At 41.0% G+C, this 16,352-nt stretch overlaps 1 protein-coding gene across 1 annotated transcript in view; it reads left to right on the top strand.

The window, feature by feature from the left end:
• Nucleotides 1–16,352, top strand: part of ANO2 (anoctamin 2) — a 318,461-nt gene that overhangs the window by 93,229 nt on the left and 208,880 nt on the right. The window contains exons 6-8 of the mRNA XM_019627082.1: nt 3,411–3,562; nt 7,370–7,424; nt 9,921–9,972. Coding sequence (XP_019482627.1) covers nt 3,411–3,562; nt 7,370–7,424; nt 9,921–9,972 — 259 coding nt within the window. The remainder of the gene's footprint in view (nt 1–3,410; nt 3,563–7,369; nt 7,425–9,920; nt 9,973–16,352) is intronic.

The raw sequence follows: 16,352 nt of genomic DNA, 5'->3' as shown, positions 1-16,352 counted from the left end.
TTGAGAAACTTCACTGTGGGTCCGATATGGAGACTAGATTAGAGATGGACAAGAGTAGGTTTGCCAGATAAAATACCAGATTCCTAGTTACATTCAAATTTTGGATAAACAATGAATACGTTTTTAGTATAAATATGTCCCAAATATTGCATGGGACATATTAATACTAAAAAATTATTGTTTTTGTATAATTTTTAAGTACATCCAAATATTGCATGGGACATACTTATACTAAAAAAATATTTATTGTTTATCTGAAATTCACACTAACTGGACATCTTGTATTTTTATTTGTTAGATCTGGCAACCCTAAGTAAGAGAAGATGTGGGAAGACCAGTTATTGCAGTAGTTGAAGGCTCATTAGACTAGGAAACCAGAAGTGGAAATGGAGAAAAGTGGACAAATGGAGAAATACCCTTGGTTGGTCCAAGCCTCTCATTCCAAGGCATCTGGAAGACAGAGTCCATCAGCTCTGAAACTTTAGTTTCCATGCACATGACATTTAAAGACACATGGTTATGGGTATGATTAACACACTGTAGTCGCAGTGCATGGTCCATGCCTGGTCAGACCCTACTGTAAATGACCTGTGAGACGTGTGCTGGGACAATATCATCTTTCTGACCCCATCCCTCCAGGCCCCAAAATACCTGAGGGGTGGACTCTTTGCATTGCAGTGACTAAGCGTGTGAAGGAGAGATTTGGCAGAGGCAATATTGTAAATGGCACATTGTTTTTTACCTACAATAGTTCATGTTGTAGCCAATGAAGCAGGAGAATAAAGCAACCAAGGACACAGACTTTGCCAGGCGGTTCAGGTGCTCCAGCATTTATTACCTGGATCATATAGTACCTGTGTGATCTTGACTGAGATGGTTGGCTTTGCGGTATATCTTTTAGATTAGTGCTAATGTACATCAAGAGCCAGGCACATCGGAGATGCTTACTAAATGGTATGTGCTCCTAGAAATAAACAACCCTCTTGTTTCAGAAAGCTGGCTCATTCTTCTTCTTATACAACCCTACTTGATTACCTTCACAATTCCCAGTTCTGGTTGTGTCATTGTTCAAACCCTTCGCTGACTTCCTATTTCCTTCCTTGTGCAGCAGAATCTCGCCTTGTCTTTCTGCCATGACTGACACTATGTCCCCATCGGAACCTTATGTTCCAAAGAAAACAGGCCAGTTAACCCTCCTTAAATCCAGCTCCAACTTTTCTACTTTTTTGTTTGCCTGGAATGCCTTTGCCTATATCTGCTCATATCTTATTCATTAAAAGTATTCATAAGGTAATGTTACTAGAAGTATGATCAAATAAGATAAAACCTGTGTAGAAAATAAAATAAATGCCCATCACTAGGGAAATGACTATAAACAAATTAGCATTCATGTCTACTGTGTAATATTATGCATCCATTAAGGTAGCTCTACAGAAATACTATATACATGTATATATATATACATATATATATACACACACATATATATACACACATACATATATGTGTGTGTGTGTGTGAGTGTGTGAAAAAAGCAAATTGTAGAACTATATGTGAAATACAATTACAGTTTCAGAAGGGATTCAGTTACACATGTGTTTCAGAAAGAGTTGGGATAAAACATACTCAAATTGTTAATAGAAATTTCCTCTGGAGAGGAAGATGGGATTGGGTTGGAAGTAAAAGGAAACTTAACATTCAGTTAATATACTTTTATAGTTTTGGTTTGTTTATTTACTAGAATTGTCTTAATTTTGTAACTGAAATTAAATCAAAACGCATAGAAAAATTTGTTAGAAGAAATAAACTGTGGCAATGTCTCGGTTGTTAGGTTGGGGAGGCTCTTTCCCTCCCCTTAACATCATTACTTTATTAAAGAACAAAATGATAACAAAAGAAGGTTTTCTTTCTGCTAAAGTCCAACAGAAACACTACTCCCTCTGTGAAACATTTTTCTGATTTCTCAACTGGATGTGCTGTCTCCTTTCTTTGAACCCTCAAAGCACTTGGTATGTCTTCTGTGGCTTTTATCTCTGTGTATCTTAGAAGTTTTTCATACATGTTTTACTGCCTGTCTGCATTTAAGCAACTTGAAGATGTCATGATAGAGAAGAAAACTGGCTTTTAAGTCAGAAGATCTGGCTGACGGCTCTTGTTCTGCTTATCTATTGCAGTATGACAAATTAGCCCAAACTTAGTAACTTAAAACACAGTCTTTTTATTCTGTCTTATGAGTTTTGGGTCAGGAACTTGAGCAGAGCCAGGATGGGTGATTCTTCCACTCCATGTGGTCACATACCTTATGACTGAGGTCACTTGGTGGTATTTAGCTTAGGGTTGAGCTGGACAGGTGGGTCCAAGAAAGTGTCCCTCACATGCCTGATGCTAGGCAGTGTAGCTGGGAGGCTGGTCTCAATCTAGTCTTGTCCCTTTCTGAGTTCTTTCAGCACCTCTCTACAGACTTCCTACAGGTGGCTCTGGGCTTCAAGGGACCAAGGCAAAAGCTGCCCATCTTCTCTAAGGATGGAACTGGCATGGTGTCACTTCCACTGCACTGGTCAAGCTGCCACAGAGCCCACCCAGACTTAAGAGGGTGGAAACAGAGATGCTACCTTTTGAAAGGAGAATGTGTGTAAAAAAAATAGTGGCCATCATTAATAAGTGACAGCTTTGCTATGAGACGTACAACCTCTGTGTCTCAATGACTACATCTGTGAGTTAGAAAGATCCAAAACTATGATGTATGTGAAAGCACTCTGTGCTTATATAAAGCTCTATGTACTATAAATATCACTGCTTATCTTCGTACTAGCTCTATGTCTTACTCAAGGCAGATACTCATTAGATGTTTAATATTTTGAAAGCAGACTCATTTATAAGATAGTTCCTAAGAGAAACACACACAAAAAGTGATGCTATAGGATCACATGGGGGCATGGTGTAGTTGTGGAGTATAGACTTTGGATTAGGTTAACATGAGTTAAACCAAAGCTGTCACCCAGTTGCTATCTGTGTAACCTTTGCTGGCTCATCTCACCTTTCTAAGCCTTAATTTTCTCATTATAACATGAGAATAATATTGTCTATCTAGCTGAGTTGCTGTGAGCGTTGGAGCTAATGTGTGTAAAGCGCTTAGTATGGTGACTGTCACATAGTAGGTCTTCTGCTTGCCTTAAGATGATATAACAAAATCATCTAGAAAGTTTGGACTCCTCAGTCCAGAGCTCATGTCCTTGTGAAAGCAATGGGGAAAGGGAAGGACCCTACTTCTTGTTACTCCCAGTCCCCTCCTCTCCCCAGAGTGGTCCCCTCCAGGGGACCTGGACCCAGTGCAGCTTTGGTTGTGAAGTCACTCTTCTCTGAGTGTTGGGTGTGGCCTCCTTTCAGATCTGTGGCTTTGCCTTTCATAGATGTACGAGATCAGATCAGAAGGCTGCATTGCGAAGAAGTTCAACGAGATTCTGCAGAAGCTGAGCTCGCCCCTGAAGCCCAGGGTTCCAGAGCACAGTGACAACAGGATGAAAAACCTCTCCTACCCATTCTCCAGGGAGAAAATGTACCTGTGAGTATTGGAGCTGTGAGGGTACGGACATGAGGGAGGATGGGAAGGAAAACCAAATACCACTCAGCTCACAAAGTGAGTGTCCCATGCCTAGGAGGGCGGGGAGGAAGCATGTACTCATGGTGAACTATTCCCTATGTCTTCTTCCTTAAGTGAGATGATCACAAATAACTACTGAATATCACGCAGTAGCTTATGGGGAAATCTGCGATTTCATTCATTTTGCATGATGCATGGAGAATCAGGGAGCAGATAACCATAAACACTGGGGCTCAGATACCTGTTTACCTTCTGTGGGGAAACCATTCTGCCCAGTTTCAGTCTAATAGGGTTTCAATATACTGTGATAAACCAGAGAGAAGGAGGATAAAGCTTCTGGATTTTTGTATTCTCAACTGCCTACTCATGCACTTGTCGACTTGGAGGAGACTCCCTTCTACACCCCACCCTGGAAGGGGGAGTAAAGGCTCTTCACAGGGATGGCCATTTGGTAAACCTTTGGGTAGGGGAGTCATGGTTGGGAAGTGGGAGGTGCAGCAGCCAAGCATTTATTCTGTTTTAGGAGCTAGTGAGAAAATAAAAGACTATCAGGAGTGATAAGAGAATCAAATAAGAGAGGAAAAAGAAGGAGCATGGAAAGGCAGAAAAGATATAAGGATCTCTCTCTTTTGAGGAGATGGCATTCATGGAGCTGTGTTTCTGCTGTTCACTGGATATTATCTCCTACCCATTTTTGCTATGTTAGATAATTCTATACACATGTATATGCTGTTGCTTTTGCATTGGAGGTATGATCAAACAATATGGTGAATGTTTAAATAAAAAAATTTATTACAGTAAAAGACACATTGCCATTGATCCCCCTCAAAAATACTCCCCCTCACTTCAAACACACTTATCCCATCATTCTTGCCACTTTCTGAAGCAGTTCTGGAAGCCCTCTTTCGTGGGTGTCTTTAGTTGCGCTGTCGTGGCTGCCTCGATGTCCTGAATTATTTTGACTTTGGGGAAGAGCCAGAAGTCACATGGTGTCAGATCCAGTGAATAAATTGGATGAGGACACACCGTAATGTTTTTATTTGACAGAAATTGCCATATACCAGAAGCGATGTGTGACACGGAGCGTTGTCATAATGGAGGATGATTTATGGCACACTTTAAAACATATCTTCTCTCAACCGTAGCTTACACCCTACTTGCACCGAACAAGTTACAAGTTGAAAGTTGTCATACACAGTTATTAAGGTTTGACGCGCCGCTTCCTGTATTGAAGATCCCTGCCTTTCCACTGGATGGCACTCAGCAGTAGCATTCACTGTATTTTGTGATCACAGTAGAAAGGCTCTGTGTCACACATCACTTCTGATAAGGCAATTTCTGTCACATAAAAACATTACGGTGTGCTCTCATCCAGCTTATTCAGCAGATCTGGCACGGTGCGACTTCTGGCTCATCCCCAAAGTCAAAATGACCATGAAAGGTAAACGTTTTGAATCAATTCAGGACGTCGAGGCAGCTGTGACAACGTAACTAAAGACACGAAAGAGGACTGTCAGAACTTCTTCAGAAAGTGGCAAGAATGGTGGGATAAGTGTGTTCAAAGCAAAGGGAAGTATTTTGAGGGGGATTAATGGCAATGCTTTTTTTACTGTAATACATTTTATTATTTAAACATTCACTGTATTTTTTGATCATGCTTTATATATTCCTTCATTGAGTGTTTACTCCCCTAACGATTCTGATACCAATTTTAGTCACCAATTCCAATGTGTGTGTGGGTTTTCCTGTACCACCAAGAAATTCTCCCACACCAGCTAAGTGATCTATCATTCAACTAAATTCTGACAGTACCTGGAGATAGCGTCAAATTTCCCAGATTGAGGGGTCAATGTCACAAGACTGCCCTCCACTTCAGATGCCAACTGCAAGTCCAGGTTGTTACCTGTGCTTCTGACCTACTAGCTATAAATCAGAGGGCTCCCATGACCCTCTTTTTGGTCCAATTAATTTGCTAGAGAGACTCACAGAGCTCAGGGAACCAGTTTACTCACTAGATTACTGGTTTATTACAAAGAATATTACAGGATACAAATCAACAGTCAGATGAAGAGATGCAGAGGGCAAGGTCCCAAACAAAGGAACTTTTGTCCTTGTGGAGTTGGGGCCTGATATGTGGCACGTGGGAGAATTCAGGTTCCCCAACCTGGAAGTTCTCTGAAACCCCTCCTTTTGTGTTTTTATGGAGGCTTCATTATGTAGGCATGGTTGATTAAATCATTGATAATTGATGATTAATTGAACCTCCAGCCCGGAATTAGGGGATAGGACTGAAAATTCCAACCTTCTAGTCATGGTTGGTTCCCCTGTCAACCATTTTCCCCACCCCCCAATCTTGAGGGGATTTCCAAAAGTCACCTCATGGACATAAACCCAGTTTTGGTGGAAAGGGGCTTGTTATGAATCATAAGACACCCATTTCACCTTTATGGCTCAGAAGTGATTTCAGGAACTGAGGACAAGAGACCAACTATTTCAACAAAAGATACTCCCATTGCTCTTATCGCTCATGAAATTTCAAAGGTTTTGGGAGCTGTGAGCTAGAACAGTAGACAAAGGTAAAAATACATATTTATGATAAATCACAATATCACACTCCCCCTTGTGAAGTGGCCATCCAGATATAACTATTCCTTTATTATAGAGAGGAAACCAAGGTCCAGGTTCCGTTCAAGGTCACATAGACTTCAGTGGCTGAACTGGGACTAGCATGTTGACCCCTTGGCTTGCTGTTCTTTTTGTGTTCTGTGTTTCTTCCATGGTTCCCCTTCCATGGGCTTTCTTTCATGCCGGTGCTGGCATATAATCGCCACTCCTACACATCTCCATCCATTCAGCTTCTGTGATCCTTCGAGTCTAGTTCCTAAACACCTTTTTCTTGAAGAGTCCCCTGTTCTTTTTAACCAAAATAGGCTCTCTATCCTCTGAGTTTTTATAGCAATGGTCTACATATTATCACATTCTACTCTGCATCAGTTACTTGGAAACACACATACCCCAGTGATTGGGCTCTGGTGTGTGTGGGAGGCCGGGGACTGGGAGCATGTTTCATGCATCTGTGTGCCCTTTAGCACAGTGCCCTAAGCACAGCGAACTCTGCACAGGTGTTGTTAAAATTTTGTTTTGTTTTGTATTTTTTTAGTGAAAGGTCAATATTTGAAATTTAAAACAGACACTGGCCTTGCATAATTAGGAGTTTGGTATCCAATTGGTGTAACATAGTGCCAACATTACATGAAATTTTGGAAAACGAAGAATTATTATCCCAACTATACTCTTTTGTTGTTGTTGTTGTGTTTTTACTGTCTTGGTCCATGCACAGGAATCCTTTTTACATACTTTCAGTTTTAAGACTTATCATGGTATAACATTTCTCTATCATAGTCTAAACATGTTCTATTTATAAAGTTTTCATAATTGTAATTTTCAATGGCTGCATGATAAACTATCATATAGATTTTTGGAATTGCGTCTTATCTCCATAACTTTATTATGAATAACTTTGTGATAGTATTTTTACTTATGGAACTTTTTCTTCTGTTGAATATATTTTCCCTGTGATACATTTCTATGATAAGTTTTCAGAATTTCTGGTTCAAAAAGAGTATAAACATTATGAATGTGTGTGAGTGTGTGTGTCGTACACATCTTGCTATGTTGCTTTCTAAAAGTTTGCTCTGGACCTTGGTGACAGTGATCTCAAAACGAGGGTACTGAAATGGGTTGACTCTGCTTTCTTGGTGTCTCCAGGTACAGCATCCAGGATAAGGACACCTTCTTTGATAATGCCACCCGTAGCCGCATTGTAAGTAAACAAGTTAATCGGATGCTTAACCTGATGTGGTGGGCCCAGGAGGGGGTGGGGAAAGACCCAGTTTGCCAGGGCACCCTCTTGTCCTCCCTGTTACCTCTCATCCTCATTTCCTTGGAGTTGCCTAGCAACGGAGAGGTGTGTCCAGGAGCTTTCTAATCCCAGTAGCAAAAGAAATAGCAAACAACTGCCCTCATTTAGTGTTGAGAGGAGTGTCGTCTCTTTAGAGCTCTCCATTTAGACCCTTCTTGGAATCACAAAAATAGGGACTCAGAGCTTGTGAGAACTTTTAGCTAGTTAGATGACCTCCTTGCTTTATAGTTGAGGAAATTGAGACCCTGCGAAGCAATGAATTGAAAAAAAAATTCATGCAGATTGTTAGTGTCCAAATGAGGACTCATTGCTGGGCCACACCATGCTTCTTTCTTCAACCCCAAAGGAGTCCTGTGCGTTTCAATGGCAGGGAATTCTGGAGCTAGCCAGCCTGTCCAAAAATAAAGTTACTGGACCATTCAATAGAAAGCCAAAATTCATGACCATAGTTGTTCTTCTATAATCTTTTTGCTTTTTGAAGTCAAGTTTTTGAATTTGTGGGATGATTGACTCCCATCAAAATCTGTATATGGCCTGTGCCCCTGTGGTCCCCATCAGAACTGTAGCGTCTCTATTCACTGATTAGTTTATTTTCCACCCACCTGGAGAACATTCAGCCTATGGACAAAGGAGAGAAAGGGGAGCCCAAGGAATGCTGGACACTTACTGATGCTACCGTGGAAACACGGCAGTGTGTTTCCATTGGCCCTTAGGAAGAAGCTAAGTTTTAACAGGAGGAATAGAGATTATATACTTGCAGGACTTTGGAGTCCATAGGGTGATAAGAAGGATAAGAAACGGGTGATTAGAGGAAGCTACAAAACGTCCAAGGCACACTGACAATATCACATCCACTCTGCTTGCAGGATGGTCAAGAAAACACCTCAGCTTTCTTAACCTAATATTTTAGGAGGCATTAAAATAAGCATATGAGTTGTTTCATCTTTTTATGGAAAACAGCATAAACTTCTCATTTTTTGGGTTGATGCTATTATAAGCCTATTAAATCTCCTTTTGGCTTGGGTCTCATGTCTATGGGGGTAGTTATAGGGTATTGTAGAGATTACCCAGTAATTGCCAAGTGCTTGTAAAATAATACAATGCCATATTAATGCTGTTTTTAATTATTATTGCTATTAAATTACTGTACTGTATTATAAGTGAATTAAACATTCTGGGGTCCCATTCTGCTGGAAGTTATTTACTTACCACTTCCTCTAGGTCTGTGGCTCAAATATGGAAGTGTGAATGATGAAGGAGTGACACATCTCCCATTCATCTCTTCTGGAAGCTTCTTCCTTTCCCTCCTACCCTTTTGCCAGTCCACCCCATGCTGTGAAAAGGGGAGAAAGAGCCTTGAGTTTTGTCTTGGGGTCTCCTCTGCCTTGGGGACCTCGCCCACATCTATAAACATCTTCCCTGTGCCCCCATCTTTGTGGGGATCTGAGCAGCCCAGTTGTTTGCTCCAGAGCAGATTTCCTTGCTGGGCATCTCTTTATAGCCTGGCACAAGCTTGGGACCCATCTAAAGGAGCTGGTTGGCCAGGAGGTTTACGCTGGCCCACCTGTGTCCGTTTTCTCTGTAGGGAGCACTCTCAGCACCCCTCCCTCCAAGCCCCATAGTCCAGGGGTTTGTTGGTCCATTTAGGCAGACAGTAGTCATTGAGCAGGCAGCCTGCCGTGTGCCAGGATGTGACCTGAGAAATGGAGTCTTGAGGAAGTGTCTGACACACTGTGCTTGGGGAGGCAAGATGAGGGCTCAGGAGAAAAAGAGAAATAATAATACCAATGGCTAACATGTAGGTGACCCATTTCTAGTTTATAAAGTGCTTTCGTGGTTCCTCAAAGCAGCTCTGTGACATAGCTCCACTACAAAGGAGGCAAGGGACCCTCAGGGAGCTGTTCAGGACTCCTCTGCTAAAGCCAGGCCTAGAACCAGATCCATCTGCTTCCCTGTTCTGTGCTTTCCCCAGCGTGCACTGCTCAGGGCTGGTGGAGAAGACCCCCTCCTGGTTTTCCCTGAGATTCCCCCAGGGGATGCAGACACCGGCCCCAGGTCGACTCAGGCGCCTTCTCCCTAGCCCTCCAGGGGGCGCTGTGTGTCTGGGCTCCCTGGTGTGTTTTTCTTACCTCCTGTAACTGCAGTCAATTTGTAGCCCTTTCCTTTCTTAATTTTTTCAGGGTGGAGTGGAGCCGGGAGTGTGTGTGAGGGGGTTGATCCTTTGTTTCCTCAAAGCACTCAAGTTTGAGTGGGTTTGACGTGCAGTCCATGAGCTTGGCACATGCTTGGCTTCCCCATCCCTAGAAATGGGTCCAGCCGCCTGGTCCCCCGCCCGCCCCGCACTCGTGGTGATGCATGTGGTCAAGGCCCTCACAGCCCTGCTGTCATCCGTTTTAGGTGCACGAGATCCTGAAGCGCACAGCCTGTGCTCGAGCCAACAACACGATGGGTAAGGACTCCTTCCCCCTCCCGTGGGCCCAGTGCTGACGGGGTGCAGAGGGGGCCACAGCTGTCTTTTCAACAGCTCACTTGGTGGGCAGCAAAGAACAAAACAAGCCAACGCCCCACACAGAGGGGAGGAGGCTGCTTTCACTTAGGCTGGGAAACCCTGCCTTACCCTCCAGGAGCAGGGGGCGCCCCGTTTCTTCATGGGGCTGAGGCTGCTCCCCAGACTGTTAGAACTTCTCCCAGATCTGCATTCCAGAAGAAAGGCATCTTAGAGGCCCTTTATTCCAACTCTCTCATTTATGTATGAAGAAACTGACCCCCAGAGAGGGTTAATAACTTGTCTAAGGCCACACATTAGTCTGAATGTGCCTCTTTAAGTTTGACATTCTTGTCACCGAATTTGGCAGAATCTGTTTGCCTTGTGGTTTGCTTTTCAAATTTGAGGATATTGGTTTTTAAAGTAAGAACCTCAGCATTTGGGAACTTGCAGTATAAGGCAGGCAGTCCAGATGCCGATGGATTGTGTAGAAGACACACATGATGGCAGAGGTAACGATGTGAGCTTACATCCACAAGCACATGTCCTTTCCACAGGATTCACTATGCAGGCTGACCTCTCTTTCCATCTAAACTCTGTTACCATCACTCAGAATGGTTTTTGAAACTGTTGAGAGAGCTTCCTTCAGAATACACTCCGTTGTGGCAAATCTTTGTTTTTTGAGGCAGCTTTGAATGGAAAAAGAGCCCAAAGCCATGTAGAGGCAGTCTAGTGAATAAGGTAGGCAGGGTAGCCATGGAATAAGAATAGCGATGACAGCAATAATAGCTAATATTTGGGAGCTTATTGTGAGGTTCATAAGCTGCCCCAGTACCAAGGGAACGGTATTGAAGAAGGAATCAGAGCAGGTTTTGTGTAGTGGTAGCGTTTTCAGAATCATGCAGAACCTCTACAGGAGGCAGTTATTTGTGACTCTGTTTGCTTTGATGTAGTCATGTTGCTATGAAAGTCCGAATAATACTCTAAGTTTTAAAAGTCAAATCTTCTATATGATGTTGTTTGTCTGGAGCGTGGTGCTAATGAGGCAAGCACACGAGTCAGTGAGGCAATTGATTATCCAGCTCTACTCCACAGAAAGGACTGGCGCTTTCACTCTGAGCAGCCATTTGTCTTTAATTACAAGGACAACCAGAGGAGTCAAGAGATCCTAGAAAGTATTTTGTATTTTCTCATGGCTTCTATCAAAGTTCTTAAATTTACCCTCACTTCTTGACCAGTTCACCCCTCAGTTCCATTAATCTGCCTTTTATCCTCTCATAGCCCCCCCCCCCAATTTGACCAAAACTTCTCCCTCAGCTATCATAGGTGATTTCTTCCTTCCCACATTTCATGGGCTTTTTCTTAGTGTTCATCTTCCTTAACTCCTTATGTCCTTCTAAACCTTCTTTTACTCAACCCATCTTCTGAGTGTTGATAGCCAGGAAGGGGCTGCTGACCTACTGATCTGCTGATCTGCTATTGTTCTGTTTCTACCCCTGGACTATATTTTCTTTGGTCCCTCTCCCTTCTCCCACATTTTAGACGTTGTCTTCTCCATGCTCCTTTGGCCTCCTTACTCTCTATACAGATGACTTGCAACCATGTATTTCTATTTCCTGCTTCTACACCAATTTCAGACCAGTGTTTCCAACTGCTGGATGGATAACTCCACTGAGATGTTCACCAGAACCTTAACTTCAATGTATCAACATGTCCATTTATATCTTATTGCCTCTCTTTCCTTTGCCCTCTCTTTCTCACTGCTGCTTCTATTCCTGTTAATGTGACTACTATCCTCTCTATTTTGCTCATGTTATTGCGTTTGCCTGAATGTCCTTCCCCCAGTCTCACCCTTGCCCATCCCCAGATGAAAGAACACTGTCCCATAGGTTCTCCTTTAATGACCTCTCCTTGGAACTCCTATCAAACTCAATCTCTTTCTTGAGATAATCTCAGTGATTATCTACATCCATGGTTTAGACTCAAAACAGTCCTTGAGCTGGGTCTGAATCATCTTTTATGCCCCAATGCACCTAGCTGTCTGCTTGCACATTCTACTCAGTCATTTTGGTTTAGTGAATGATTTAAACATGCCTAGTCTCATGGCAGTAGCTGATGAGTTCCTGACGTTGTGCATCCTTGGACAAATGACTTAACTTCTCTGCAACTCAGTTTCCTTTTATGTAAAGCGGGGATAATAATATCAAGTTTAAAGAGTTTTTTTGTAAAAATTAAATAGGAAGCTGTTAATTTGTTTTGTAAACTGGAATGTCCTTAAAAACTAAAGTTTTTTTTGAGAGACAGTCTCCAGTGTTGAAAGGTGCGTAGAGACCTTCTGCTTTTAACACTGAATTTTCTTTCTTTTGAGGGTCTGAGTTTTTTGGTGATGTCTCACTGTCAAACATCTTAAGGATTGTGTTGTTGTTGAGTGGTTTTCAAACATTTCTTTCTTTTTTGACATTCAGAAAACATTTTTTGAGCCCCTGCTATGTGTCAAATGATGCTATAGAAACTGAGAGATGCCAAGATGAATTTGACCTAATTTCTACCCTTGAGAGATTCTTAGTTTAGCCATGCAGATGGATATGTAAACTGATAATTATGAGATAATCTGGTAGGTACAATAATAGAGACATGTGCAGAGTGCAAAGGGAACACAGAAGAGGAAGCAATTAACTCCTATGTACATGTCTAAGTATCAACATAAGTTATCTAATATCAGTTTCATAACCCGAGAGAAAGTAGGTATGTTAGTAATTCTCTTCTCTAATTATAAATGGGTCTCAAGAAGGATAATTGACTTGTCCAGGGTCAAATACTGAGTTACTGTCAGATTTGGGTCTAGAACTTGGGTTTCCTTGCTCCACTTCTATTTCCACTATCTTTTGGATGCTACGAACTAGGAGTGGAGTTGGGTTGAGTCTTTGAAGTCTGTTACTATAGAAACAACAGCTATCTAGCCATCAACTTATAGACTCTAGAATTGGAAGGGATAGCCTACCTTCTTTTGACGTATGATGAATCTGAGGTTCTAGGACACCAAGGTACTTCTGGTAGTACCTTAGCAGGGAAACATGGAGGAGTGAATTTAACTTTTGTCTCCACTAAATTGTTAGCCTCAGTTTCCCTTCACTTACAAAACGATGAACCATGAAGGAAAACTGAGACTAACCGATACTGTAAAGTCTCTTAGTGCCATTTTAATATACTTTAAGGCTTAAATAAGCAACTTACTGTACAATACATTTTAAAACCCTATTGTTGATACCTGTATTTTTAAGCATGGACATTATGAAAATTAAGTGATGAATTATGTTCTGTCTAGCTTCTCAGAACTAAATATCCATCTATATATTCAACATCTTCATGCAGATGCCCTGAAAGAACCTCAACCATAATGTGAACCAAAAAGAACATAGAGATTTCCCTTTGGAAGTGTAACACAGCTCCTATGCATGTGACCCAAATCTCAATAAACTCTAGCTCTCAATGTCTCAAGCCAGAAACTATAAGAGTACTCTTGGGTTGACCTCTCAGACATCTCTAAAATTGGTAAATGTTTCTCTTCACAGCCATTAACCTAGCCTACATCAACTGCATTTGTTTTTACCTGAATTACTATCCCAACCACTAAGCCGTCTTTCTATTCCAACTTTTACCCATTTTTAACCCATTCTATAAAATGTAGCCTGTGTGAGCTTTTTAAAATGAAAATCTGATTATTTCACTGGCCTGCTTGAAATGGTTAGATCCACAGTTCCCTTAGATAAAACGCAAACTTCTTAGTAATTACATATTGTTATGGACATGATTTTTGTTTTCCCCCATTCATACATTTGAGCCCTAACTTCCTCCCCACCCCCGACAAAAAGTGAAGTCTGGCAGTTCCACAGTAGCTGCTGATGATTTACTAGCTTTGTAACAAGGGAAATATGACTGAATGTCTCTGCTCCCCAGCAGAGGAGAACCCTGAAGGCCAATTTTCAAGTTGTTTGACTTCTGTCTAGGGAAATCAAGGCCTTTCTAAGCCAACTTAAACCATCTTATTTAGAAGATCAGGAAGAATGAAAAATATGATAACACTGTGAAGCCTCACAATAATAAGGACTTTGGAGCCATGGGGCAAATTTTGATTTTGTTGCCCTTTTCTCTGGTTGTATAGAGAAGCACAAATGGTACAGACTTGACTTAGATTCCTCCAGACAATTGTTGCTTCATAAAAAGAAGGAAAAAGGGAGAACAGGACAGTGCTTGGAACTGTTTTCCAAGGTATTTTTATTGATCCTTCATCCTTGAAATTAACTGTTATATGGTCATTACTTTTTTGACTAACTTACAAAGCTTTATTTCCCTTCCCATTGTACCCAATTATAATGGAAATTAAAAGATGGGAAAGAGAATGAAGATTAGAGTTAGAAGATGGAAAATATACTAAAGATAATAATATTTCAGAAATACTCCCATTTATTTAGTATTATCAATTTTTTCCATGTAGAAAATACATTGTTTTGAATGCCTACTTTTGCAAAGCATTGAGCTATATACAAGTTGTATGTATTGAATTATTTATATTTCTGTCTTGTTCCATAAAATTTTGAGGTGGCTTACAAGAAAAACAATAAAACAGAAGAATATAAATAATAAATTAAAAAATAAGAACCAGGAAAAGCACAAATTAAAATAGAATGTCAAAACTAGGAGAGAAAAATAGAATACATATTCAAACCATAAGGCCCTCTAGTTTCCGCATTTGAGCTGCAAATTTGACCTTGAGCCAAAGTGAAAGGGGAATATGCTTAGTAGTGTAGCTCTTGATGTCCTTAGCAACATCTTTTTGTATAGAAATTTTTCTAAAATCTCTTATGCTATTCTCTGCTTTCTTATATAGCTCAACATATATTCTCTATGTAAATGCACACATAAGCTTTTCTGGATGATTCAGGATCATCATTGAAAACATAAGTTTTTTTTAATGTTTCCTCAAGCATTACCAAAGTATTACAAAGTATTACTAGAATTTTGGGTAAAGAGAGAGTGCAATTGCATTGAAGGGAGGTCTGAAGTATTCTGCTATGGTTTAAGGTACATAACATTAGGGAGTAGGTTTTATGAAATCTGGTTACTTTTTCTTCTGGATTCTCTGTTGTGGGGACTGAGATAGCCAGATAAGAGATCTCTGTACAAATAAGGTATTACTGTAATCAAATAGATAAGGACTCCTTGCAAGTGTATAGTTGTATGCTTTTCAAGGCATTTTCACACTCATCTCATTTGATCTTTTAAACTATCATATAAAGTTTAACAGACGTTAACTAATTTCACAACAGAGAGATAATGGGGTGCCCAAGGTTAGCGATTCAGAGCCAGATTTAGAACTTGGTTTTTTGGGGTTCTTCTTCATTGTTCTTTAATCAGTTAATAAATGGCTGAAGTTATTGGGAAAGGTTTCCCAGAGAGGTGGAAACTGAGGTCTTCCCAATGTTACATCTCTTCATTCATTCAACAAATATTTATTGAACACCTACTATGTGTCACATTCTAGAACTAGGAACTAGAGTAGTGAATCCAACAGACACAACAGACACCAATCGTTGCCTTTATGGGGCTCACTTTTGATGTAATATTTGAGAAGAGGAAGTAAGCCACGTGGCTGTCTAGCAAGAGAGATACATGCAAAGAAAGCAAATATTGGGTTGTTGGAAAAGTCATGATGTATTTTTTTCTATGTTTTTCATTGCAAAAATGCGTAATGACTTTTCCAACAACCCAATAGTACAAAAGATATGATGGGGGCCACCCCAGAGAATCAGTTAGGGTTCCAACAGGAACAAATGACACACTCAAATCAGGAAAATTCAGCGTGGGATTATTAATAGAGAGACCATTTACAAAGGCGTGGACAGGGAATTTCCCTTTTATTTACCCCTGGAAGCGAGGGGTTATGGACTAATGTATACACGATGTTCAGAGACTAAATATATTTGTGACTTTGGGTTCTGCACGGTGGTGGTAGCATGTGAGTGATCACAAACTTGGCCCAGCCCCATGATGCCTTTTTAATCATGACTTAGGGTCAGCTGTCAGGGCCCTGGGAGTTTACCCCACAATGGAATGCCTTTAAAATGCACTTTACCATGGAAAGAAATGCAAACCTCCTTGATCATGTCAGAGGACGACAGACACCTTTCCTGCTCCTCCATGTGGAAGTTATTGTTGCCTTTCCATGACAGAAAAATTACAGATTGATGGAGCGACATTTTCATAGACATTTTGGTGTCAGAGCATTTACACAAATGTATGCTTTGGGCACCTCCTGTCCCCACTCAGGAGACGATGTCTTAATT

Source organism: Hipposideros armiger, unplaced genomic scaffold (assembly GCF_001890085.2).
Source record: "Hipposideros armiger isolate ML-2016 unplaced genomic scaffold, ASM189008v1 scaffold_706, whole genome shotgun sequence".
In the NCBI taxonomy this organism is placed as follows: domain Eukaryota; kingdom Metazoa; phylum Chordata; class Mammalia; order Chiroptera; family Hipposideridae; genus Hipposideros; species Hipposideros armiger.
Note: the sequence above shows the minus strand (reverse complement) of the source record. Positions and strands in the feature narration are given on the sequence as shown.